This window comes from Gopherus evgoodei, chromosome 8 (genome assembly GCF_007399415.2).
Source record: "Gopherus evgoodei ecotype Sinaloan lineage chromosome 8, rGopEvg1_v1.p, whole genome shotgun sequence".
Taxonomy (NCBI): Eukaryota; Metazoa; Chordata; order Testudines; family Testudinidae; genus Gopherus; species Gopherus evgoodei.
Genome location: NC_044329.1, coordinates 49,117,068 through 49,136,419, shown reverse-complemented (window position 1 = coordinate 49,136,419; position 19,352 = coordinate 49,117,068). Strand labels below are relative to the sequence as shown.

The 19,352-nt window shown below is 41.8% G+C and overlaps 1 protein-coding gene across 13 annotated transcripts in view; it reads left to right on the top strand.

The window, feature by feature from the left end:
* Positions 1 to 19,352, top strand: part of C8H1orf112 (chromosome 8 C1orf112 homolog) — a 38,870-nt gene that overhangs the window by 8,668 nt on the left and 10,850 nt on the right. For 8 of the 13 annotated variants that reach the window (XM_030573736.1, XM_030573738.1, XM_030573732.1 and 5 more), the window contains 11 exons: positions 1,182 to 1,344; positions 1,640 to 1,724; positions 2,133 to 2,271; positions 2,812 to 2,892; positions 4,687 to 4,751; positions 8,835 to 8,983; positions 9,899 to 10,028; positions 11,178 to 11,364; positions 12,846 to 12,928; positions 14,291 to 14,342; positions 15,116 to 15,205. In XM_030573736.1, the coding sequence (XP_030429596.1) occupies positions 1,182 to 1,344; positions 1,640 to 1,724; positions 2,133 to 2,271; positions 2,812 to 2,892; positions 4,687 to 4,751; positions 8,835 to 8,983; positions 9,899 to 10,028; positions 11,178 to 11,364; positions 12,846 to 12,928; positions 14,291 to 14,342; positions 15,116 to 15,205 (1,224 nt within the window). Of the gene's footprint in view, positions 1 to 1,181; positions 1,345 to 1,639; positions 1,725 to 2,132; positions 2,272 to 2,811; positions 2,893 to 4,686; positions 4,752 to 8,800; positions 8,984 to 9,898; positions 10,029 to 11,177; positions 11,365 to 12,845; positions 12,929 to 14,290; positions 14,343 to 15,115; positions 15,206 to 19,352 lie in introns of those variants that run through there. The other 5 variants (XM_030573735.1, XM_030573739.1, XM_030573742.1 and 2 more) reach the window with 5 other exon arrangements.

Sequence of the window (19,352 nt, the reverse complement as noted above, 5' to 3'; positions counted from 1 at the left end):
CTGGCATTTAGGCGGAGGGAGCTGGGGCAGGGGAGCATGGGGAGAGCCGCCTGCAGCAAGTAAGAAGGGGGCAGCGCACAGGGGAACTCCCCGCCCCAGCTCACCCCTGTCCCACCTCCTCCCCTAGCACGCCGTGGCCTCTTCACTTCTCTCGCCTCCCAGGCTTGCGGCGCCAATCAGTTTAGGTGCCGCAAGCCTGAGAGGCGGGAGAAGTGAAACGACCACAGCATGCTTGGGGTGCTTGTGCATGGAGCAGGGGTGAGCTGGGATGGGGGAAGGGGTGCCTCAGAGCGGGGGGGGGAGCTGCCGCGGGGGTGTGTGCTCAGGGTGGGGGCGCGTGGGAGGGGGGAGAGCGCAAGATGGAAGTTTCGCCTAGGGCGTGAAACATCCTTGCACCAGCCCTGCCCTCATTGACACCCGTGCAAGCCCATTGTCTTCAGTGGTTTTGCAGAGGTGTAAGTGATTATAGATGTGTTAATATTAACCCTATAATTCAGTGCAAATTTCAAGGGATTGGGATTAAATACTTTGCGTTATGTATAAAAATACGTTGGTGTGACATTTACAGCACCTGCAGATGGAGGAAAACTGATTGTTGTGCTTGAAACCTTTACTGCTCTAAGCAGTGCCAGTATCATAAGACACAGTAATTTGTCATCCATCCTACTGGCATCAATTTCCCTTTTGAGCTTGTCTGCCTTGCTTATTAGAACCTTTAAATACTTATGGAGCCAGATTACACAGTGAGACCTTGCTAAGGACTTCTCCAGTAAGCAATCTATTATTAAGAAAAACTTTAAAGTACTGGGAAACTTTTGGGATACAACTATGTTTATCATGAAGTATGGTCCTAGATTTTGATAGAAATCTGATTTTAGAGTCTTGCATCAAGGGTCTGATCCAAAGTTCAGTTAAATCAGTAGAAAGACTCTTGCTGATTGACTGGTCTTTGGATCAGGCCCTAAGTGAGTAGGATTTTGTATTTCATGCATAGTAACCACAGATGGTTATTTAAAATCTACAGCTCTTGGTGGTTGTGTGAGTTGAAGTAGATGTTTGTATTCCATGATTCTGCGCCCATTGGCATTTGTAACAAAAATCCCATTGATTTCAGCAGGAGCAACATCAAGTCTTGATTCTCAGACATTTTCTAACTCTCCCTAATCCCACATTTCCTACAGGACAGCGAGTCACTGTACAGTGGGTGCCTGCACTTGATTTCTGACCTCCTCCAATCTCTGTTTAAAGAGACCTATTCTCTTCAAAAGCAGCTTATGGAGCTGCTTGATATGATCTCTATGGAATCTGCTTCTGCTGAGGACAGTATTGTAGATATGGTGTCAGGTTTGTATATGAAAAATGTTTCTTTATCCTGCCCAGCCCCCTGTTTTCTACAGACGGTGGGTCTGATCCCCCCAAAATGCAGAGCACTTCCTGCTAGATGTTGAGCACCCTCAATTCTTGTTGCCTTCAGTGGGAGTTAAAGGCGTTCAGCACCTGATAATTGGTCAGTTTTCCAGAACTGGAAGGGGTTTTGCAAATGCAGTGATGTGACAGCTGTGTCTGGGTTTTTTTCAGGCATTGAATATACAGGTCCATTTAAATTCAGTGTTTGTTTGCTCTTACTGTTCCTCTGCAGTGATCCACACTGTGCTGGAGATCTGCTCTGTCATTTCCAACATGGACCATGCCCTTCATGCCAACACGTGGAAGTTCATAATCAAGTATGTTTTAATACTTTGAAGGTTGCTGTTGTGTATTCCAAGTGTATTTTAGAGCCATTGGTTTATAACCTGTTTAAAGCTAGACTTTTCAAAAGTGCCTATGGGAGGTGGGGCCCTGATTCCCACTGAAGTTCAACTAGTAATGCATTCTCAGTGGAAAAAGTTATAAGCCTTCTGTGCTTCAATGAATAGTCACAATGGGACTAGAGAGGTTCTGTCTCTGATTTCCTTGGCATTTGTCAGGACACTGCTGCATTAGTGCACTCAGAAACCCTGGTGACAGGTGCAGTGTAGGAGCCTAGACAGAGTAGATTAGGGTCTATGGAATAGTGCTCCTTATGACCTGTTGTCTCTTGATTTGTTTCTGACAATTAAGCATCTGATCCCGTTCCTCTCTGGCTTTGTTAGGCAAAGCCTCAAGCACCATTCCCTTCTACAGAGCCATTTGAAACACACGGACATCCTCAGTGGCCTGTGCAAGGATACCCTCTTCTCGTTCCATTCCTGTTTGCAGCTGGCTGAGCAGATGAAGCTGTCTGGGACGCAGGTGAATGAACAATCCCCCAAAACTACTTTTGGGCTTGAGAAAGAGTCGGGTTAGGAAGCACTGGAAAGATAGATATGTTTGCTAAGCAGTGTTACTGGTGAAAAAATAGTCTCATTTTACACACTAGATACTTCACATTGCTTACAAGGTTCTCTAGAAAACCACATTGAAAGGGAGTTTAATAGCACTGGTTAGTGTCCAGGATACTTTGGGTAGATACAAAGAGTATTCTCCCTCCCACCCAACCTCCAGTACTCTATCAGGAATCTCATTCATCTCACATACTGCTGCTTTGCCTAAGTCAATTAAAAGACAAAAAATAATGGAAGTTTCCTGTGAAAAATTGTTTTGAGATTCCAGGGACATCATCCATTCTTAGAGGTTTTCCCCAATTTCTGCTGTTTGTGTGGAATCCATGCTTCCTTTAACAAACAAAATAAAGTTTATAGCCCTGTTAATAATGTATCTTGCAATGTTGCTTTCTTTGATATCTTCTTAGTCTGTCCATGGTGTTTTCATTGCTGCTTTCCTTTTTGATAGGAGAGCACTGACTACAAGTTGTTCCAGAGGACAGTCAAATTGTGTAGATTCTTTGCTAATTCTCTTGTTCACTACATCAAGGTAAGATTTATTATATGGGTCCTACATGAGTATAAAACTAACTCTGTACTGTGCAAATAGACACACTGATCAAGTATTATGTGTTGCTACCCTATACTTATGACTGTGGTATCTGGATGACATAATTAACACTCGTACTTTCCTGCTTGTGATTTATTATCTCACATGTAATACAATTTGGATACCTAATACTGTTCACTACTTCTGCCTATCTTTTGCAAAATAGCTGCTTTGCTGTATTCTTCCAGCTGAATACCGTGCTCTCTGACTCCATCAGATTTCACATGCTAAGCAGGGTCAGTACTGTAACTGGATGGGAGCAGCGAGATGCAGCAGGCATTGGCTTCATTTGAACATGTTCTGTTGCTGAGAAGCCAATATGACCATTTGCCACTAGGAGGATGGATTTGATAGCATGAGAGGCAGTATGGTCTGGTGCAGTGGTTTTCAACCTGTTGTCCACAGACCTATGGGGGTCCACAGACTATGTCTAAGAGTTCCAAAGTGAGTCCATGTCTCCATTCGAAAAATGTTTAGGGGTCTGCAAATGGAAAAAAAGTTGAAAACCACTGTTCTAGTGGATTAAGTACAGGACTGAGAATAAAGGATTCGTTCATTTAAGTCCTGTCTCTGAGTCTTTGGCTTTGGTCAAGCCATTTAACTGTTGTGCCATAGTTTCCGTGTCTACAGAATTGGAATATTAATACATCTACCAAGTGACGGTGTGAGAGAGAAACAGATTCACCAGTGGCTTTGGGGCCTAGTGATTTCGACCCCCAACTTACTCGAACAACTGCCCTTTGCAACATCTGTCTAGATGTTGGCAACTATCCATATTGCCAGCACAAATAGTTGGATTCCATTTCTGCAGCAGGAGGCTGGAAGGGTGATACCTGAAGATCTCAATCACTGTCCAACATCTTTTTATAAAATAGGTTAGCTAAGTTTGGGATGTAGCCAAGAGAATCCCCTTCCTAACCCTCCCCACAAATCCTCTGGCTAGTCTTGTGCAGCAGTGTAATAGTGCTGAACAGGAATCAGTTCCATGTGGAGATGGGTGGAGAAAAATTGTTACACAGAAAAAGATGTAAGGCTATCTCTGAATGTGTGAGTTCTGGTGTTCGATTATTCTTGAAAAAGACCTTAAGCTCCCTCTTAAAGCAAATGTGAGCAGGAGATTTAAAAATAATCTGACTGGACTCTTTTTCTCCTGGGATTTTCTGCAAGCTCCTATCACCTACCTAGGGATAACTACAGAAAACCACTTTCCTCTTTCCTACTCTTTCTCTCTGTCGTTTCCTTCTCCCCCCACCTCTTTCTTCTGATATTCTTTTTTTAACCTTTTGGTTACCCGTTTAAGTAACACACCAAATAGCAATAACAAATGCAGAGTAGATGAGGTATATAATCAGCTTGTCTGTTGTATTAATGTCAGTTATCTTTTTGTTTATGCATGAGATAGAATCAATAGTCTTTAAAATACGTGAAGAGTGCGTTTTTGTTTGTTTGTGATTGACTGTGGTTATTGCTCCTGTAAAAGAAGTTTAAGAAAACCCTTAGCTTATTAATTTAGCTTTCTAAAGAGGAGAAACACATGATAATTTTACTGGATAATTTGTCATGTGTTGCGGATTTTGCATTTCTTTTGCACTATGCATCAGAGCAGGCAACAACTTTTAAAAATTAGACTTCATAATAAAGCATTTCACAAATAAATTCAGGTAAGCGGAAGAAAAATATATTTAATCGTTATTTCATTTTGAAAATACCATTCAAAATTGTTGGCTTTTGCAGGAATTTATTCCTTTCCTCTCTGATTCCTGCTGTCGATTACACCAGCTGTATCTTCAGATATATAGGTAAGTGAAACACAAAGAATAGCTCTTTGATTCCACTTCCGGGACATCCCTGTATCAGCTCTGAAAGTGTCTGTTGTAGTTACAGCAGTTCCGAATGTTACAAGACTTGCAAAAATAAAAGATTGCAGCAGTCACTTTCTGATTTGTTATATGTAGAATAGCTTTGGTGTATGGCGGTTAGAGAAATTTGTACTTCCTCATGGGAAACTTACTTTGGGTGCTTTAGTGTGATCTGTTTGTCTGTGTAGCTACTAGGGGAGGGCTAGCTCAGTGTTTTGAGTATTGGCCTGCTAAGCCCACGGTTGTGAGTTCAATCCTTAAGGGGGCCATTTAGGGAATGGGGGTAAAAATCTGTCTGGGGACTAGTCCTGCTTTGAACAGGGAGTTGGACTAGATGACCTCCTGAGGTCCCTTCCAACCCTGATATTCTATGATTTTAACCTGTCCTCCAAATGCCACCAGAAAGGAATCAATGCCATTATTACCAACGTATTACCAAACTCCTCATTCTGTTGCATTTTCGGTGGATCTACCTGGGTAGACCTTACTGTGCAGATGGAGCTTTTAACAACTGAATTTCTTGTGGTTATTCACTCCACAGGGCCTCTGCAATGAAATAACGAGGCAACATTTTGTTTAAAAAAAAGTGCAAAAGAAATTTAATGCACTGTTCAGGTTAAAATTAAACCCCACAAAGGCTAGGAAATAATTATTGTCCCACAATAACCATAGTTCTGTTCTACTTGGTATTGCACTGTGACAAAGTTTGTTATTACGTAATCACTTAACAATGGAACCTGCTCTTTCTCCTTTTAATTGAAAGTATATGTGTGGTGGGACAGTTTATTTTAGTTGCATTCTGGTGAAAACATAAACCACGTTTTATGCGCCTCAGCAACAGTTATTTTGTAAAATAGTTCTTTCACTGTGATCGAACATGGAAATATTCAGCCTGAGCAGATTTTTAATTTTTTTTAACAACTTTAATGAGGGATTGAAAATAGAATTTCACTAAAAAACATTCAGGCCTTAGTATTATACTGTAATCTTGTAAAAAGGAAAGATGCCAGGCTGACTAATCCTTGCTGAAACACTCTTTGCTGCGGCTCTGCAGACAAATCATAGTATCATGGACTTTAAATTGCTTGTCACTTTTCTCTGAGACAGGATACTTATTCAGTTTGCTCCAGCAATGAGGAAAATAGCATCATGTAGGCATAACTGAGGGCACATTTTGATGCTGGACTTGGAATTTAAGCCCAGATCCTTCAGTGAATTGGGTGCAGATGGACACTTGTGCACATTTCATTGCACGATCACGTTGTTCGTTAATCATTTTTGTTTATGATGTGTTCTCTCTTCTGCATGTACTGATTTGGCAGGGCTTACAGGAGTGACAGTGTTAAAAACTAAGCAAATTTATTGAATAATAAGGTGCCATTTTTACATAGTCTCCTCATAATCTGTTTCTATAATGCTCATCTGTGTAGTATCTAAGGGCTTGTCTGCATGGGGAAATTTACTGGTACAATTATATCGCTATAGTTATTAATCATGTTTAGAATGGCAGTGCCTAAGGGCTGGCCAAGAATGGGGCCCAATCTGCTACACTCTGTACCAACACCGAGTAGTAGAGAGTTCCCACCCAGAAGAGTTTACAATCTAGTCCGAGCAGACAGACATGGGATTGGGAAGTAAGTGTGTCCACGCTGGGAATTATACTGGTATTATTAGGCTGGTATAATTAGGCTATATCGAATAGCCCTAAAGTCCTTCCTATACTTCCTACACGTTTATGCCATTCTAGTTTTGAAAAACATGTCTTTGCAACTCTTACTTTTTATACATAAAAGTTTTAACCAAAACACAGAAAACTGCCACACCCATGCCAATTTCAATGTGGAAATAAAATTCAACATCTACCATTATAAAGAAAAATCACTCAGGGAAATGCCAGTTATACTTGTTCTTTCTGGGAGATGCAGAAATTCAAAAATTAAAAAAAACAAACCAAAACACGACCCCAAAACACTTTAGGCCTACCTCTTAGGCAGGCCTACACTTAAAACGCTGCATTGGTGCAGCTGCAGTGCTTAAGTGAAGATGCTCCTACACTGACAGGACAGCTTCTCCTGTTGGTGTAGTTAATCCGCCTCCCCGAGAGGCAGTAGCTGTGTTGATGGGAGAAGCTCTCCTGTCAACATAGTACTGTCTGCATGGGGGGTTAGATAGGTATAACTGTTGCTCAGGGTGTAGATTTTTCGCACCCCTGAGAGACATAGTTATCCAGATACAGGTCTGTAGTGTAGACCTGTTCTTACACTAGTAGGGTGTCCAAATGCACCTCTGCATTCACACCCTACAAGCTACTGTACTAATCTTTGTACAAAAGATCATGATGAAATGTGTGTAGCAACATAATATGTAAAGTAGTGAACATAAGCTGAAATTATGACTGAAACGTTTTTAACAGACAAATCTGGGAAGGAGGTAACCTGTTCCTTAGAGACAACGGACAAGCTAACACCTCTAGCCTGGTGTCATCAAAGTTGATTGGCAAATCACCCATCAAGTGGCCATTTGACAGTGAATGGGCGGCAGGAACAGACTGATCTGCGGTCAGGTCTGCACTATGAATTTACATTGGTATAACTACATCACCCGGAGGTGTGAAAAATCCACACCCGGGAGTGATGCAGTTAGTTATACACCAGTGTAGACAGACCCATGTCGATGGGAGGGTTTGTCCTGTCGAAATAGATACTGCCTTTTGTGGAGGTGAATTAACTGTGCCGCCAGGAGAGGCTCTCCCGTTGGCATAGTAGCGTCATCACCAAAGCGCTATAGTGGCTCAGCTGCGCTGGTACAGTGCTTTAAGTGTAGACCTGCTCTGCACTTTAGCAAGCAACAACATGGAACCTCTTTCACCACGAGATGCCATGTCTCTATCCTCACAATGGGAAGGAACTTTATCTAGAGGTAACCCTCCAGAAAATGCATCTCAAAGGGTGACTGGACTATAAAGGTGAGGGGCAAAAACACCCCAGGGATACCTTTCTTTCTCTCCCTCTCTCTCTCTTCCTCTCTCTTTCACCTAAGAAGACAAAGGAACCAGCCCTTTGACTTGGTGACGGTATCGTGACCTGAGAATTTGGTCAGCCCTGGTGCTGGGAACTTGGGATAAGGATTTTACCTGGAACCAAGACTAGTTTAGTTTTAGCTACTAGAAAGCATTTGATCTGTATTTCTCTTATAACCATTTCTGACTTTAATACTCACGCTTGTACTCACTTAAAATCTCTCTCTTTATAGATAAATAAACTTTTTATTTTTTAACCAAACTGTTTGGGTAACTCCAGTTAAAGCAGCAAACTGTTGGATAATATTTGAACTGCCCAGGAGAGGTTGGACAGTGCAGAACACACATTTTGGGGACAGTCCAGGACTGGGAGTGTGTTGGGGTCACTGCAAATAGTAACCAAGGACTGCTGGAAGCCAGTATGTGGCTGTTGTTTGCTGACAAGCTGCTGGTGTCAGAGTTGCTGGACCAGGACTGCAGCTACACACAGATACTCAGGAGGTGACCTCCTGCTGTTTGTGAGCGGCCCAGGTTGGGGGCTACAGCAGCAAAGCATTGTGAGGCACCCACATTTGCAGGTCAGGTGGTGACAGAACCCCCCACTGGTCTGGATTGCACCCCAGAATGTGACAAGTAGATTTTCACTTGATGCCCTCTCCCTCTCTGCTGCTTTCTCTCATTCTGTTTCCTCTTTTTTTAATATTTTGTTTCTCAGTTATTCTTCCTAAGCTTTTATTTCCTGCAAAGCAAAATGTCGCAGAAGCAGATTAGAGAGTTTTTCTTACTGTGGTTAATAAAATATAGGCCTTCAGTAGTTGGTTTAAAGGCAGAATATAGACACATGCTCACCATTTTAAAATACGTTGTTAGATATGAAACTTATGCTTCTTTTTGCTTGTATTGATAGATCTTTTACTCCACAATAATAGTAACTCACATTTTTTGTCTCTTCGTGCTATTTGAAATGCAGTGCTAATGAGTAGCTCTGTATTTTTTTCCCCAAGCAAATTTCCTCCTAGTCTGTATGCTCCGGTGATTTCAGAGGCCCATCGAGATGAAATAGCCAGGGTTTTTCTGGCGGCACTGGACCCTTTCGTTCACCAGCTTCTTCCCTTCAGGCCTTTTCTGGAGCAGGTATTAAGAGAAAAATTAGGTAGGTTCAAAAATATTACTGCCTGTGTTTAATAGTACAGTTGTGCCATCTCTCAGGAATAGAACAAGGTGTCTTGACTTTGTGCTTCACTCGCTATACAACACTTCTGCATATGTCATAATGTTGGTATCTTATTTCTGTGGAGTAGTTTTAATAATGGATCCTAAGTAATACTTTAAAGTACTAAAGGATCTTCAGCCAAATACAGCACTAGGTGGGGTGAACATTGCACAGCTCACAAAACAACATAAAAGGTTCTTTAACTCTATGACTGTTATTCTGCGTGCACTGGGAAAATTGCATTAAAACACTGATCGATTATATTGAACAAATCATATTTTTAGTTAAGATGCCCTTTCAACACACAAATCAACACAAAAGTGGACTAACTGAAAATAAATTTTCTGCCAAAACTGGTTTTTTGATGGAAAAATTGGGTTTTTGACACCCCCCCCCAAGTGTCTTTTCTATGGAAATCTTTTCATCCAAAACTTGCATGTTTTTCCCCCTTGATTTTCAGGGAAACCCAAAATATTTCAACCAGAAAATAAAATATTGGAATTATAGTCTGACCACAGAGTCAGGGCCATAAAGGAGCATGAGGCACTCTAACCACAACTCTCATGAGGCACTACATTAGCATTTCTGACTCAAAATTCTTTGTTTTTTGGATAAAATGTTATGATTGATTATTTTTTGCTGAAAACATGAAATTTTCTCTGGGACTTCACCTCCCCTCCATTTTCCAACCAGCTCAATCTCTGAGTGACTTTTGAGCTTCACTAGCAGTATTGGTGTGCTTTTCACTCAGTCTTCTGTTGTTAATCACTCGCCTTAGCTTAGTTTTGGTTCCATCAAAAATGTGCCTTACAAATGCAAGCGTATTTCACAAAAAAAAAAATAAATTCCCTGCAGATCTTTCTCCTGAGTTGCATCTGCCACAGTGTCATCTTCTGGTTACCGTAATGGACAAGCTTCCCTCTCAGCCTGAGGATGTGCAGTCTCTCTGGATCACAGGAAGCCAGTTCTCAGAAGAGGTTCCCAGGTAATTTTTGCCTAGAGCAGGCAAGCTGCACAGGCAGACATGAGGGTTCAGGTGCAAGAGGCCTCTCAAGCTAGCAAATCAGTAACATTAGCAGGCTCTGAGGGCGCACTGTCTGATCTGTGGCCAGATGTGCTGGTGGATGTGATGTAATTCCTCAAGGGTGCACAGTACAAAGCAGAGATGCACTGATCAGTTGAGGGAAGGGATGGCCTTTGGGCTCATGCAAGGATGTAGGGGGCCCTCGGGGTCGAATTTGTTTTTATCTCCAAAATGAGTCAACTTTCCCTCAAGTCAGCATGTTTGTTTATTTCCCTGTAGCAGGCATGCCGTATACTGAGCGCCCCCTTATGGCCAGAGGTGCCTCAGCAGTGCCCTGCCTCTGGGCTCCCCCTGGGTCCCTTTAGGAAATCCCCACAGTCTTTCTCAGGATGCCTCCACCCACCCACTAACTGGGGTTGTGTGAGTAGATGAAAGCAGTTCACAGTAATTCTCAGTGTCCCCAGAATAGTTAATTACAGCAACACAAAAGTTCATGCTCGCTTCCCGCTCTTTTGCTGTATGCAGAGCTCTTATTCTACCACAGACTGTTGTTCATGGAGTTGCCAATCCTGTCCTTCCGAGCGGGAGTTCAGTATCCTGGCTCTGGTTTCCTTCTTCCTGTCAGCTTACTCTCTGTTCTGAGAGAGTGAAAGTAATATATATATATATATATATACTGTGCTCCTTCGGAGATCTTCCCCCGATCAGTTAGGGGAGAGGGTAGCCTGCCCAATCCTATACTACAGGCTTCTCATCCTGGCCCTTAAAGGGACAGTGACTGGATTTTTCCTAACGAACTACTAATTCACCAGGATCACTTCCTCTCTTCTTGCTACAAGGCCATTTCCAGGGCCTCTGCCCTTTATTCCAATGTCCCTGGAACAGGATCTCCTGGCCAGTGTACCCTGTTACAGCCCCAAAAGCCTCTGCTAATCATCTGAGTTTATAAGCAGAAAGTTAATCAGAGTTGTAAATCTGTTACTACAAAAATATTGGTGTTATTGCCACAGCTCCCAACAGGACACAAGAAGGAGTTCCCCTAGCTCAGATGTTTGTTCTTGGAGTGTGAGATGTGGACAGCAGTAACCCCACTCTTTCATTGTTCTGCAGGCTCTCTTTGTTCTCAGCCTTTTTTCTCGGTTTCCAGCAGTGCTCTGGTGAGCTCTCTCTTCCTGTTTGTTTGCCGGGAGTGATGGATAATGGACAAGCTGAAGTTCCTGTCACCCTGTATCATCACCTCTGTGTCCACTTGTGTGCCTTCATTGCATCCACACCCCCATCACACTTTCCTCAGCTGGTAGGTTAGTTTTTGGTTTAGCCATGATCACCTTTTCAGCTGTTTCCTTCTGGTGGATTTTAACTTTTTCAAAAAGTGTCCCCTTCCTCACAAACCGAGCTCCAAAGGTGATGTGTCCAGGCATGAATTGGTTTCGCTTTACTTCAGAAGGCACATACAAGGCAGGTAAGACTGCAGATGTGCAGCAAATGTCATTTACCAAAAACAACTGTATAAACATGGTTGGAGACCTCCGATGTATTAGGAACCTGTTTGTAAAACCGCAAAAGGAGCGCAAAAATCCAGCTTCTTTAAAAAAGCTGTTTAGTACTTTCTTTTAATACAAGTTCTGAAGATGGTCACCTCTCTGAGACTGAGAAATTCCAGCTGCAGATTTTATCTCCTAGAGGATAGGACATCGCAACTACTGTAACATAGGCTGAAAGTCTTTTGGTTCTCCACCTCCAGTTTGGGGCCATTTACAGTTCCATGAGCCAAGGGTATTAAGTTTGTCAGTGTTTTAGTCATTCACAGTGCACCTAAATGAAGTGTTATCTAGTGATCAGAGTAGTGGCATACTAGTCTACCACTGTATTTTTGTGATCCAGTTCAATCCTGTGCCATAAAAGAGAAATAAGTAGTTATCTACCTTTTGTAGGCGGGTTCTGAGGCTTAAGTCATTAATGTTTTTATAATGCTTTGAGATCTTATCAAATTCCCCTATGTTTGGGACAGTATATACAGGTAGACAGAATAAAGGACACTATATAAATGCAAAGTATGAATAAGTCCAGGAAGGCATAGCCTTGTGTCTGTATGTTTCTATAATTAAAAAAAATCTTTTCAGACAAAAATTAGGACTGACGCCTGAATTCCTCACTCAGAGATAACTCCTACTGAGGCAATCAGATGTTTTGCCTGCCTAGATACTGAATAAGGATAGCATTTGGTCTTAAGTTTAGATCTGCCCCCCAAAAAGATAAAATTTTCATGAAAAATTTGTCCCCCTTTTTGGTCCAAAATTCTAGCAAAAAAATTAACCATATTTTTCATTGAACATTTTTGAAATTTGAAAATTTTCAACCAGCTGTAGTAAATTCTCACACATGGCCAATGTTAAAAATAAACCTATTGTTGCTTGCTTGCCTTTATAACTGAACATGCAATATTAAAGCCAATTTGCTCCTAGGCATTTTAACTGCACAAACTGACAAGTCTAATTCTATATGCAGTGTAGTTACAGCCATGTCAGTCCCAGGATATTAGAGAGACACGGTGAGTGAGGTAATATCTTGTACTGGATCAACTTCTGTTGGTGAGAGAGACAAGCTTGACCTGAAGAAGAGCTCTGCATGGCTTGTCTCTCCCACCAACAGAAGTTGATCCAATATATTACCTCACCCACCTTCTTAGTCTAATTATGTGTCACACTAGTAAGTGGATTAAAAGTAGAGAGTAGAACTGCAATCTGTTCATAAGTGCCTTCTCTATTCTTTCCTCAGGAGCATGCTCTGCTGGATGCAGTCCTTGGTTCTAGTATGATCACCTCTCTACTGGCTATGGATTCATGGTGCTTCCTGGCCCGGTAAGATACCCAATTATTGTAGGGTGAGGAGCAATGCACTGTATTGTTCAGGCTGCATGAGCATTGGCTTCCTAACTTCATGGTTTAAATTGCTCATAATTCTCAGGAAGTTTAACTTGTAGAGCAGCCATGTTCCAGGGTTGGTCTCTGCTCAAAAATGTAGCTTATTTTGGAAAACAGGAGCAGAAATGGTTCAGCTGTTTTTCCAGCATGAGGGGAAAAAATACTTTTATAAAAGATTTCTTGCCATTTTTTTTCTAGCAGCTCTACAGTGGAATACTGTGGGTAGCAAGTTTAAATGTGGCATGGAAATAGCCATCTCTGAGGAGAGAGAAACTTTAATGCTCCAGGAGGTTTTATTTTGACTTGGGCTGAAGGAAAGGGATGAGAAAGGCTTGAGGGAGGGCTCTTGCAATGTACCTCCTCAGCTGTGCAGCTGCTAAGTCTCTCAGGAGAGGGGCTTTCTGTTACAGTCCTTGTAAAGTGTGTGCGACAGGACATTCTGGTGGGATCTGGCCAGACTATTGAATTTCCATGTTGGACTGGCAAATTTTGTCAAGTCAACAGAGCTTTGAAATCCTATAACGTGCAGGTGCTCCTGTTTTTAGGGGTATTTTTTCTTTGAAAAACAACCCAGCCTTAGGAAATTCCATACCAAAGAATCTCTAGCTACAGGACGTTAACGTTGTGCAGCTGAGCACCCAAGTCACAATATGCCACTACTAAGGATGCACTTGCCACTTAAAACTTGGTCCCCCGGTGCACATGCATTGTGCATTAGTGTTTAAAGACAAGATCACAGACCGTTTCTCAAATAATATATTAACATAACATTTTTTACCAACCTTAGATATATTTCACTAGTATCATGTAACTTTCATTCCCATATATTTACACTAATTTCATTGTTATAATAGTCCAGTGTATCTGTATCCACTTACAAATTTTATACAAGTTCTCTTCACTCTATGCCACTTACTTTAATTTATTATTTATTTGATTAACATCAACAATGTGCATTTATCATCCATGTACTATGCACTTGTGTATACCTCTTTTTTTTCTCTTCTTGCATTTCAATCATGGTCATGCTACACTGGTGTATAGTGGTCCTATGTTTTGATCCGCAAAAGGTGGGTCATATTTCCTCCTTCCTCCTGCTAATGCATGTCCTCTATATTCCTTGATTCGCTGGCCACAGAATGGCTTTGGAATTTTCCCCTGGCAAATGAAATATACAGAGGCCCTTAGGAAGAACCATTTCTCTGCTTAGTGTGGCAGAGTGCGAACTACTCTCTCCGACCCAGCAGAACAGGGCAGCTGTGCTAATTGGCTTACTGACCTCTCTCTCTTGCATCCCAGGTATGGAACGGCTGAATTGTGTGCTCATCACGTCTTTGTGATAGCCCATTTGGTGAGTAGCGTGGCAGAATCTGATGTATGCATGTACATGTGTGTGTTTGGGCAGACAGGTTTTCAGCTGTTTTTGAACAGATCATGCAAGGGATAGAGAGTAAGGAGACCTGAGTTCTAACTCCAGCTCTCCTGCAAACTTCATAAGTGACCTTGGACAATTTTCTCATCCTCTCTGTGCTCCATCTTCGCTATCAGCAAAATGGGGGAAATTCCACCCTCCCGAGGGTTAATAATTAGTACTTGTAATACTATAAATATATTTAGTGGTGGTGTAGGTAAACAATCTGAAGGAAGGGGTGAGAAATATACAGACACTGCAAAACTGATGCAAGAGCTGTTAAATTAGGAGTTACAGTAGTGATCCTATATGATAAATTAGAGGAATGGAGAGAGAAGAATTCAATGAGATGCCCCAAGGATAAATAAGAGCAAAGTAGCATACATATGCAATAAAAATAGCACCATGAAATAGAAAACAGTAAACCAGTAGATGGCCTGTAATGCAGGGAAAGACCTGACTGTAATGGTGATGAACTACCAGTGATCACTCATTGGGATGTTTTGATTAAAAAGGGAAATGTAATCATCTTTGGTGTAAGAGGAGAATTTGTTGCTGCCTAAACAAAAGCCCAATATTAATTTTGTAGGTCATTTTCCTGAGTCACAAAAGTCTTTTGAGTCTTTGAAAATGCCAGCCTGTAGGATTCATGTGCTGGGAGCAGTGTATTTTTCTTAATTTGATTAGCTCAATTCCCTGTTATCCTAATTCAGATAAAGTCTTGCCCTGGTGAGTGTTACCAGCTCTCTGTCTTGGGGGTCCTGCTGAGGCGTATGCTGTTTTTGATGGCTCCAGATCACCAGGCAAGTATAGCACCAATTTCCCTAGTCTTCTGCTAAGCCAGATAGAAATCCAGTTGGCCTCCATTAAAACACAAGCCATCCATTTTCAGTTCAGGAGGGTGGAGCAAAGGTTTCCTGCCATCCTGATGTTGTGAGATGATAAAGCAGAGCAAAAGATAACATACCAATACAGAAAGGACACGGGGGGTTACCTTAATAACTAACTCGGCCCCTGTGCTGTCCCAGAAGTGCCTTCTCTTACCACTTTAGTTCTTCCTTATTATCGATCCAGCTTTGCTTTGCCAGGATGATCCGAGGAATGGAAAACACGTCATACGAAAGGAAACTCAAAGAGCTTGGCTTGTTTAGCCTAACCAAAAGAAAGCTGAGGGGAGATATGATTGCTCTATATAAATACATCAGAGGGATAAATATCAGGGAGGGAGAGGAACTATTTAAGCTTAGTACCAATGTGGACACAAGAACAAATGGATATAAACTGGACATTAGGAAGTTTAGACTTGAAATTAGACAAAGGTTTCTAACCATTAGAGGAGTGAAGTTCTGGAACAGCCTTCCAAGGGGAGTAGTGGGGTCAAAAGACATATCTGGCTTCAAGACTAAGCTTGATAAGTTTATGGAGGGCATGGTATGGTGGGATAGCCTAATTTTAGCAATTAATAGATCTTTATTAGCAGGTAAATGTGCCCAATGGTCTGTGATGGGATGTTAGATGGGGTGGGATTTGAGTTACTACAGAGAATTCTTTCCTGGGTGCTGGCTGGTGAGTCTTGCCCACATGCTCAGGGTTTAACTGATCACCATATTTGGGGTCGAGAAGGAATTTTCCTCCAGGGCAGACTGGCAGAGGCCCTGGAGGTTTTTCGCCTTCCTCTGCAGTGTGGGGCAAGAATCACTTGCTGGAGGATTCTCTGCACCTTGAGGTCTTTAAACCATGATTTGAGAACTTCAGTAACTCAGACATAGGCTAGGGGTTTGTACAGGAGTCGGTGAGTGAGATTCTGTGGCCTGCATTGTGCAGGAGGTCAGACTAGATGATCATAATGGTCCCTTCTGACCTTAAAGTCTATGGGTGTGTGTGTTTGTTGTGCTATTTTCCCTGTGTTTTAGGCTGTTTCCCAGTTGAGAGATGGTGAGAGTTAACTCTGCTTATTCTAATAATGACTAGTTCACTTTTGAGTCACAGTATAAAGGGAGACCATAGCTGTATGTATAATGTTTAAAGGCACAATGGGCGTGTTGGTTGCAAAAAAATGACCGTTAAATAGTAATAAAAAAACCAACAATGCTGAGGTAAATTAATAAATGGTACACAGGAAATCACTAGGGTAAAAAGGATACTCAGCTAAGTGGTTTAGTTGCTTGGGAATCGGCCTCTACATGCTTCTTAAGAAAAGGCTGAATAGCAAAATATTTATGATTTGGTCAGTGTTTCATATTAGTATGCTCCTCTATGGTATGTCTGCATCAAGCTTTACAAAAGCAAGTGTCCAGTGTGGGAATGGTGGCATTTCCTTGCTGAGCTGCAAATCTGTAAAAAAGTCAAAGGGGATCAACCTTGGTTGCTGCAAACATTTGGACTAGGAGTTAAAGAGCTGACCCTATGGACCCTGAGGCACTTTTAGAACTCTCGGTGAAGTCCATTGGTCTGCTCACATGGATAAAGTTACTCAGTGAGTAAATGTAAGCAGGAGTAAGCAGCCTCATCCACCTCTTCCACCTGATTACAGGCCACCTAATCAGGTGGAAGAGGTGGATGAGGCTTTTTTCAAACAACTAACAAAATCATCCGAAGCCCAAGATTTGGTGGTGATGGGGGCCTTCAACTATCCAGATATATGTTGGGAAAATAACACCGCGGGGCACAGACTATCCAATAAGTTCCTGGACCGAATTGCAAACAACATTTTAGTGCAGAAAGTTGAAAAAGCTACTGGGGGGAAGCTGTTCTAGACTTGATTTTAACAAATAGGGAGGAACTCGTTGAGAATTTGAAAGTAGAAGGAAGCTTGGGTGAAAGTGATCATGAAATCATAGAGTTTGCAATTCTAAGGAAGGGTAGAAGGGAGTACAGCAAAATAGAGACAATGGATTTCAGGAAGGCGGATTTTGGTAAGCTCAGAGAGCTGATAGGTAAGGTCCCATGGGAATCAAGTCTGAGGGGAAAAACAACTGAGGAGAGTTGGCAGTTTTTCAAAGGGACGCTATTAAGGGCCCTAAAGCAAGCTATTCCGATGGTTAGGAAAGATAGAAAATGTGGCAAAAGACCACCTTGGCTTAACCATGAGATCTTGCGTGACCTACAAAATAAAAAGGTGTCATATAAAAAATGGAAACTAGGTCAGATCACAAAGGACGAATACAGGCAAATAACAGGAATGCAGAGGCAAGATTAGAAAGGCAAAGGCACAAAATGAGATCAAACTAGCTATGGGAATAAAGGGAAACAAGAAGACTTTTTATCAATACATTAGAAGCAAGAGGAAGACCAAGGACAGGGTAGGCCCACTGCTCAGTGAGGAGGAGGAAACAGTAACGGGAGACTTGAAAATGGCAGAGATGCTTAATTACTTCTTTGTTTCGGTCTTCACTGAGAAGTCTGAAGGAATGTCTAGTATAGTGAATGCTTACGGGAAGAGGGTAGGTTTAGAAGATAAAATAAAAAAAGAGCAAGTAAAAAATCACTTAGAAAAGTTAGATGCCTGCAAGTCACCAGGGCCTGATGAAATGCATCCTAGAATACTCAAGGAGTTAATAGAGGAGGTATCTGAGCCTCTAGCTATTATCTTTGGGAAATCATGGGAGACGGGGGAGATTCCAGAAGACTGGAAGGAGGCAAATATAGTGCCCATCTATAAAAAGGGAAATAAAAACAACCCAGGAAACTACAGACCAGTTAGTTTAACTTCTGTGCCAGGGAAGATAATGGAGCAGGTAATTAAAGAAATCATCTGCGAACACTTGGAAGGTGGTAAGGTGATAGAGAATAGCCAGCATGGATTTGTAAAGAACAAATCATGTCAAACTAATCTGATAACATTCTTTGATAGGATAACGAGCCTTGTGGATAAGGGAGAAGCGGTGGATGTGATATACCTAGACTTTAGTAAGGCATTTGATACGGTCTCGCATGATATTCTTATAGATAAACTAGGAAAATACAATTTAGATGGGGCTACTATAAGGTGGGTGCATAACTGGCTGGATAACCGTACTCAGAGAGTAGTTATTAATGGCTCCCAATCCTGCTGGAACGGTATAACAAGTGGGGTTCCGCAGGGGTCTGTTTTGGGACCGGCTCTGTTCAATATCTTCATCAACGATTTAGATGTTGGCATAGAAAGTACGCTTATTAAGTTTGCGGACGATACCAAACTGGGAGGGATTGCAACTGCTTTGGAGGACAGGGTCAAAATTCAAAATGATCTGGACAAATTGGAGAAATGGTCTGAGGTAAACAGGATGAAGTTTAATAAAGATAAATGCAAAGTGCTCCACCTAGGAAGGAACAATCAGTTTCACACATACAGAATGGGAAGAGACTGTCTAGGAAGGAGTATGGCAGAAAGAGATCTAGGGGTCATAGTGGACCACAAGCTTAATATGAGTCAACAGTGTGATACTGTTGCAAAAAAAGCAAACATGATTTTGGGATGCATTAACAGGTGTGTTGTAAACAAGACACGAGAAGTCATTCTTCCGCTTTACTCTGCGCAGGTTAGGCCTCAACTGGAGTATTGTGTCCAGTTCTGGGCACCACATTTCAAGAAAGATGTGGAGAAATTGGAGAGGGTCCAGAGAAGAGCAACGAGAATGATTAAAGGTCTTGAGAACATGACCTATGAAGGAAGGCTGAAGGAATTGGGTTTGTTTAGTTTGGAAAAGAGAAGACTGAGAGGGGACATGATAGCAGTTTTCAGGTATCTAAAAGGGTGTCATCAGGAGGAGGGAGAAAACTTGTTCACCTTAGCCTCCAATGATAGAACAAGAAGCAATGGACTTAAACTGCAGCAAGGGAGATTTAGGTTGGACATTAGGAAAAAGTTCCTAACTGTCAGGGTAGTTAAACACTGGAATAGATTGCCTAGGGAAGTTGTGGAAACTCCATCTGTGGAGAGATTTAAGAGTAGGTTAGATAAATATCTAT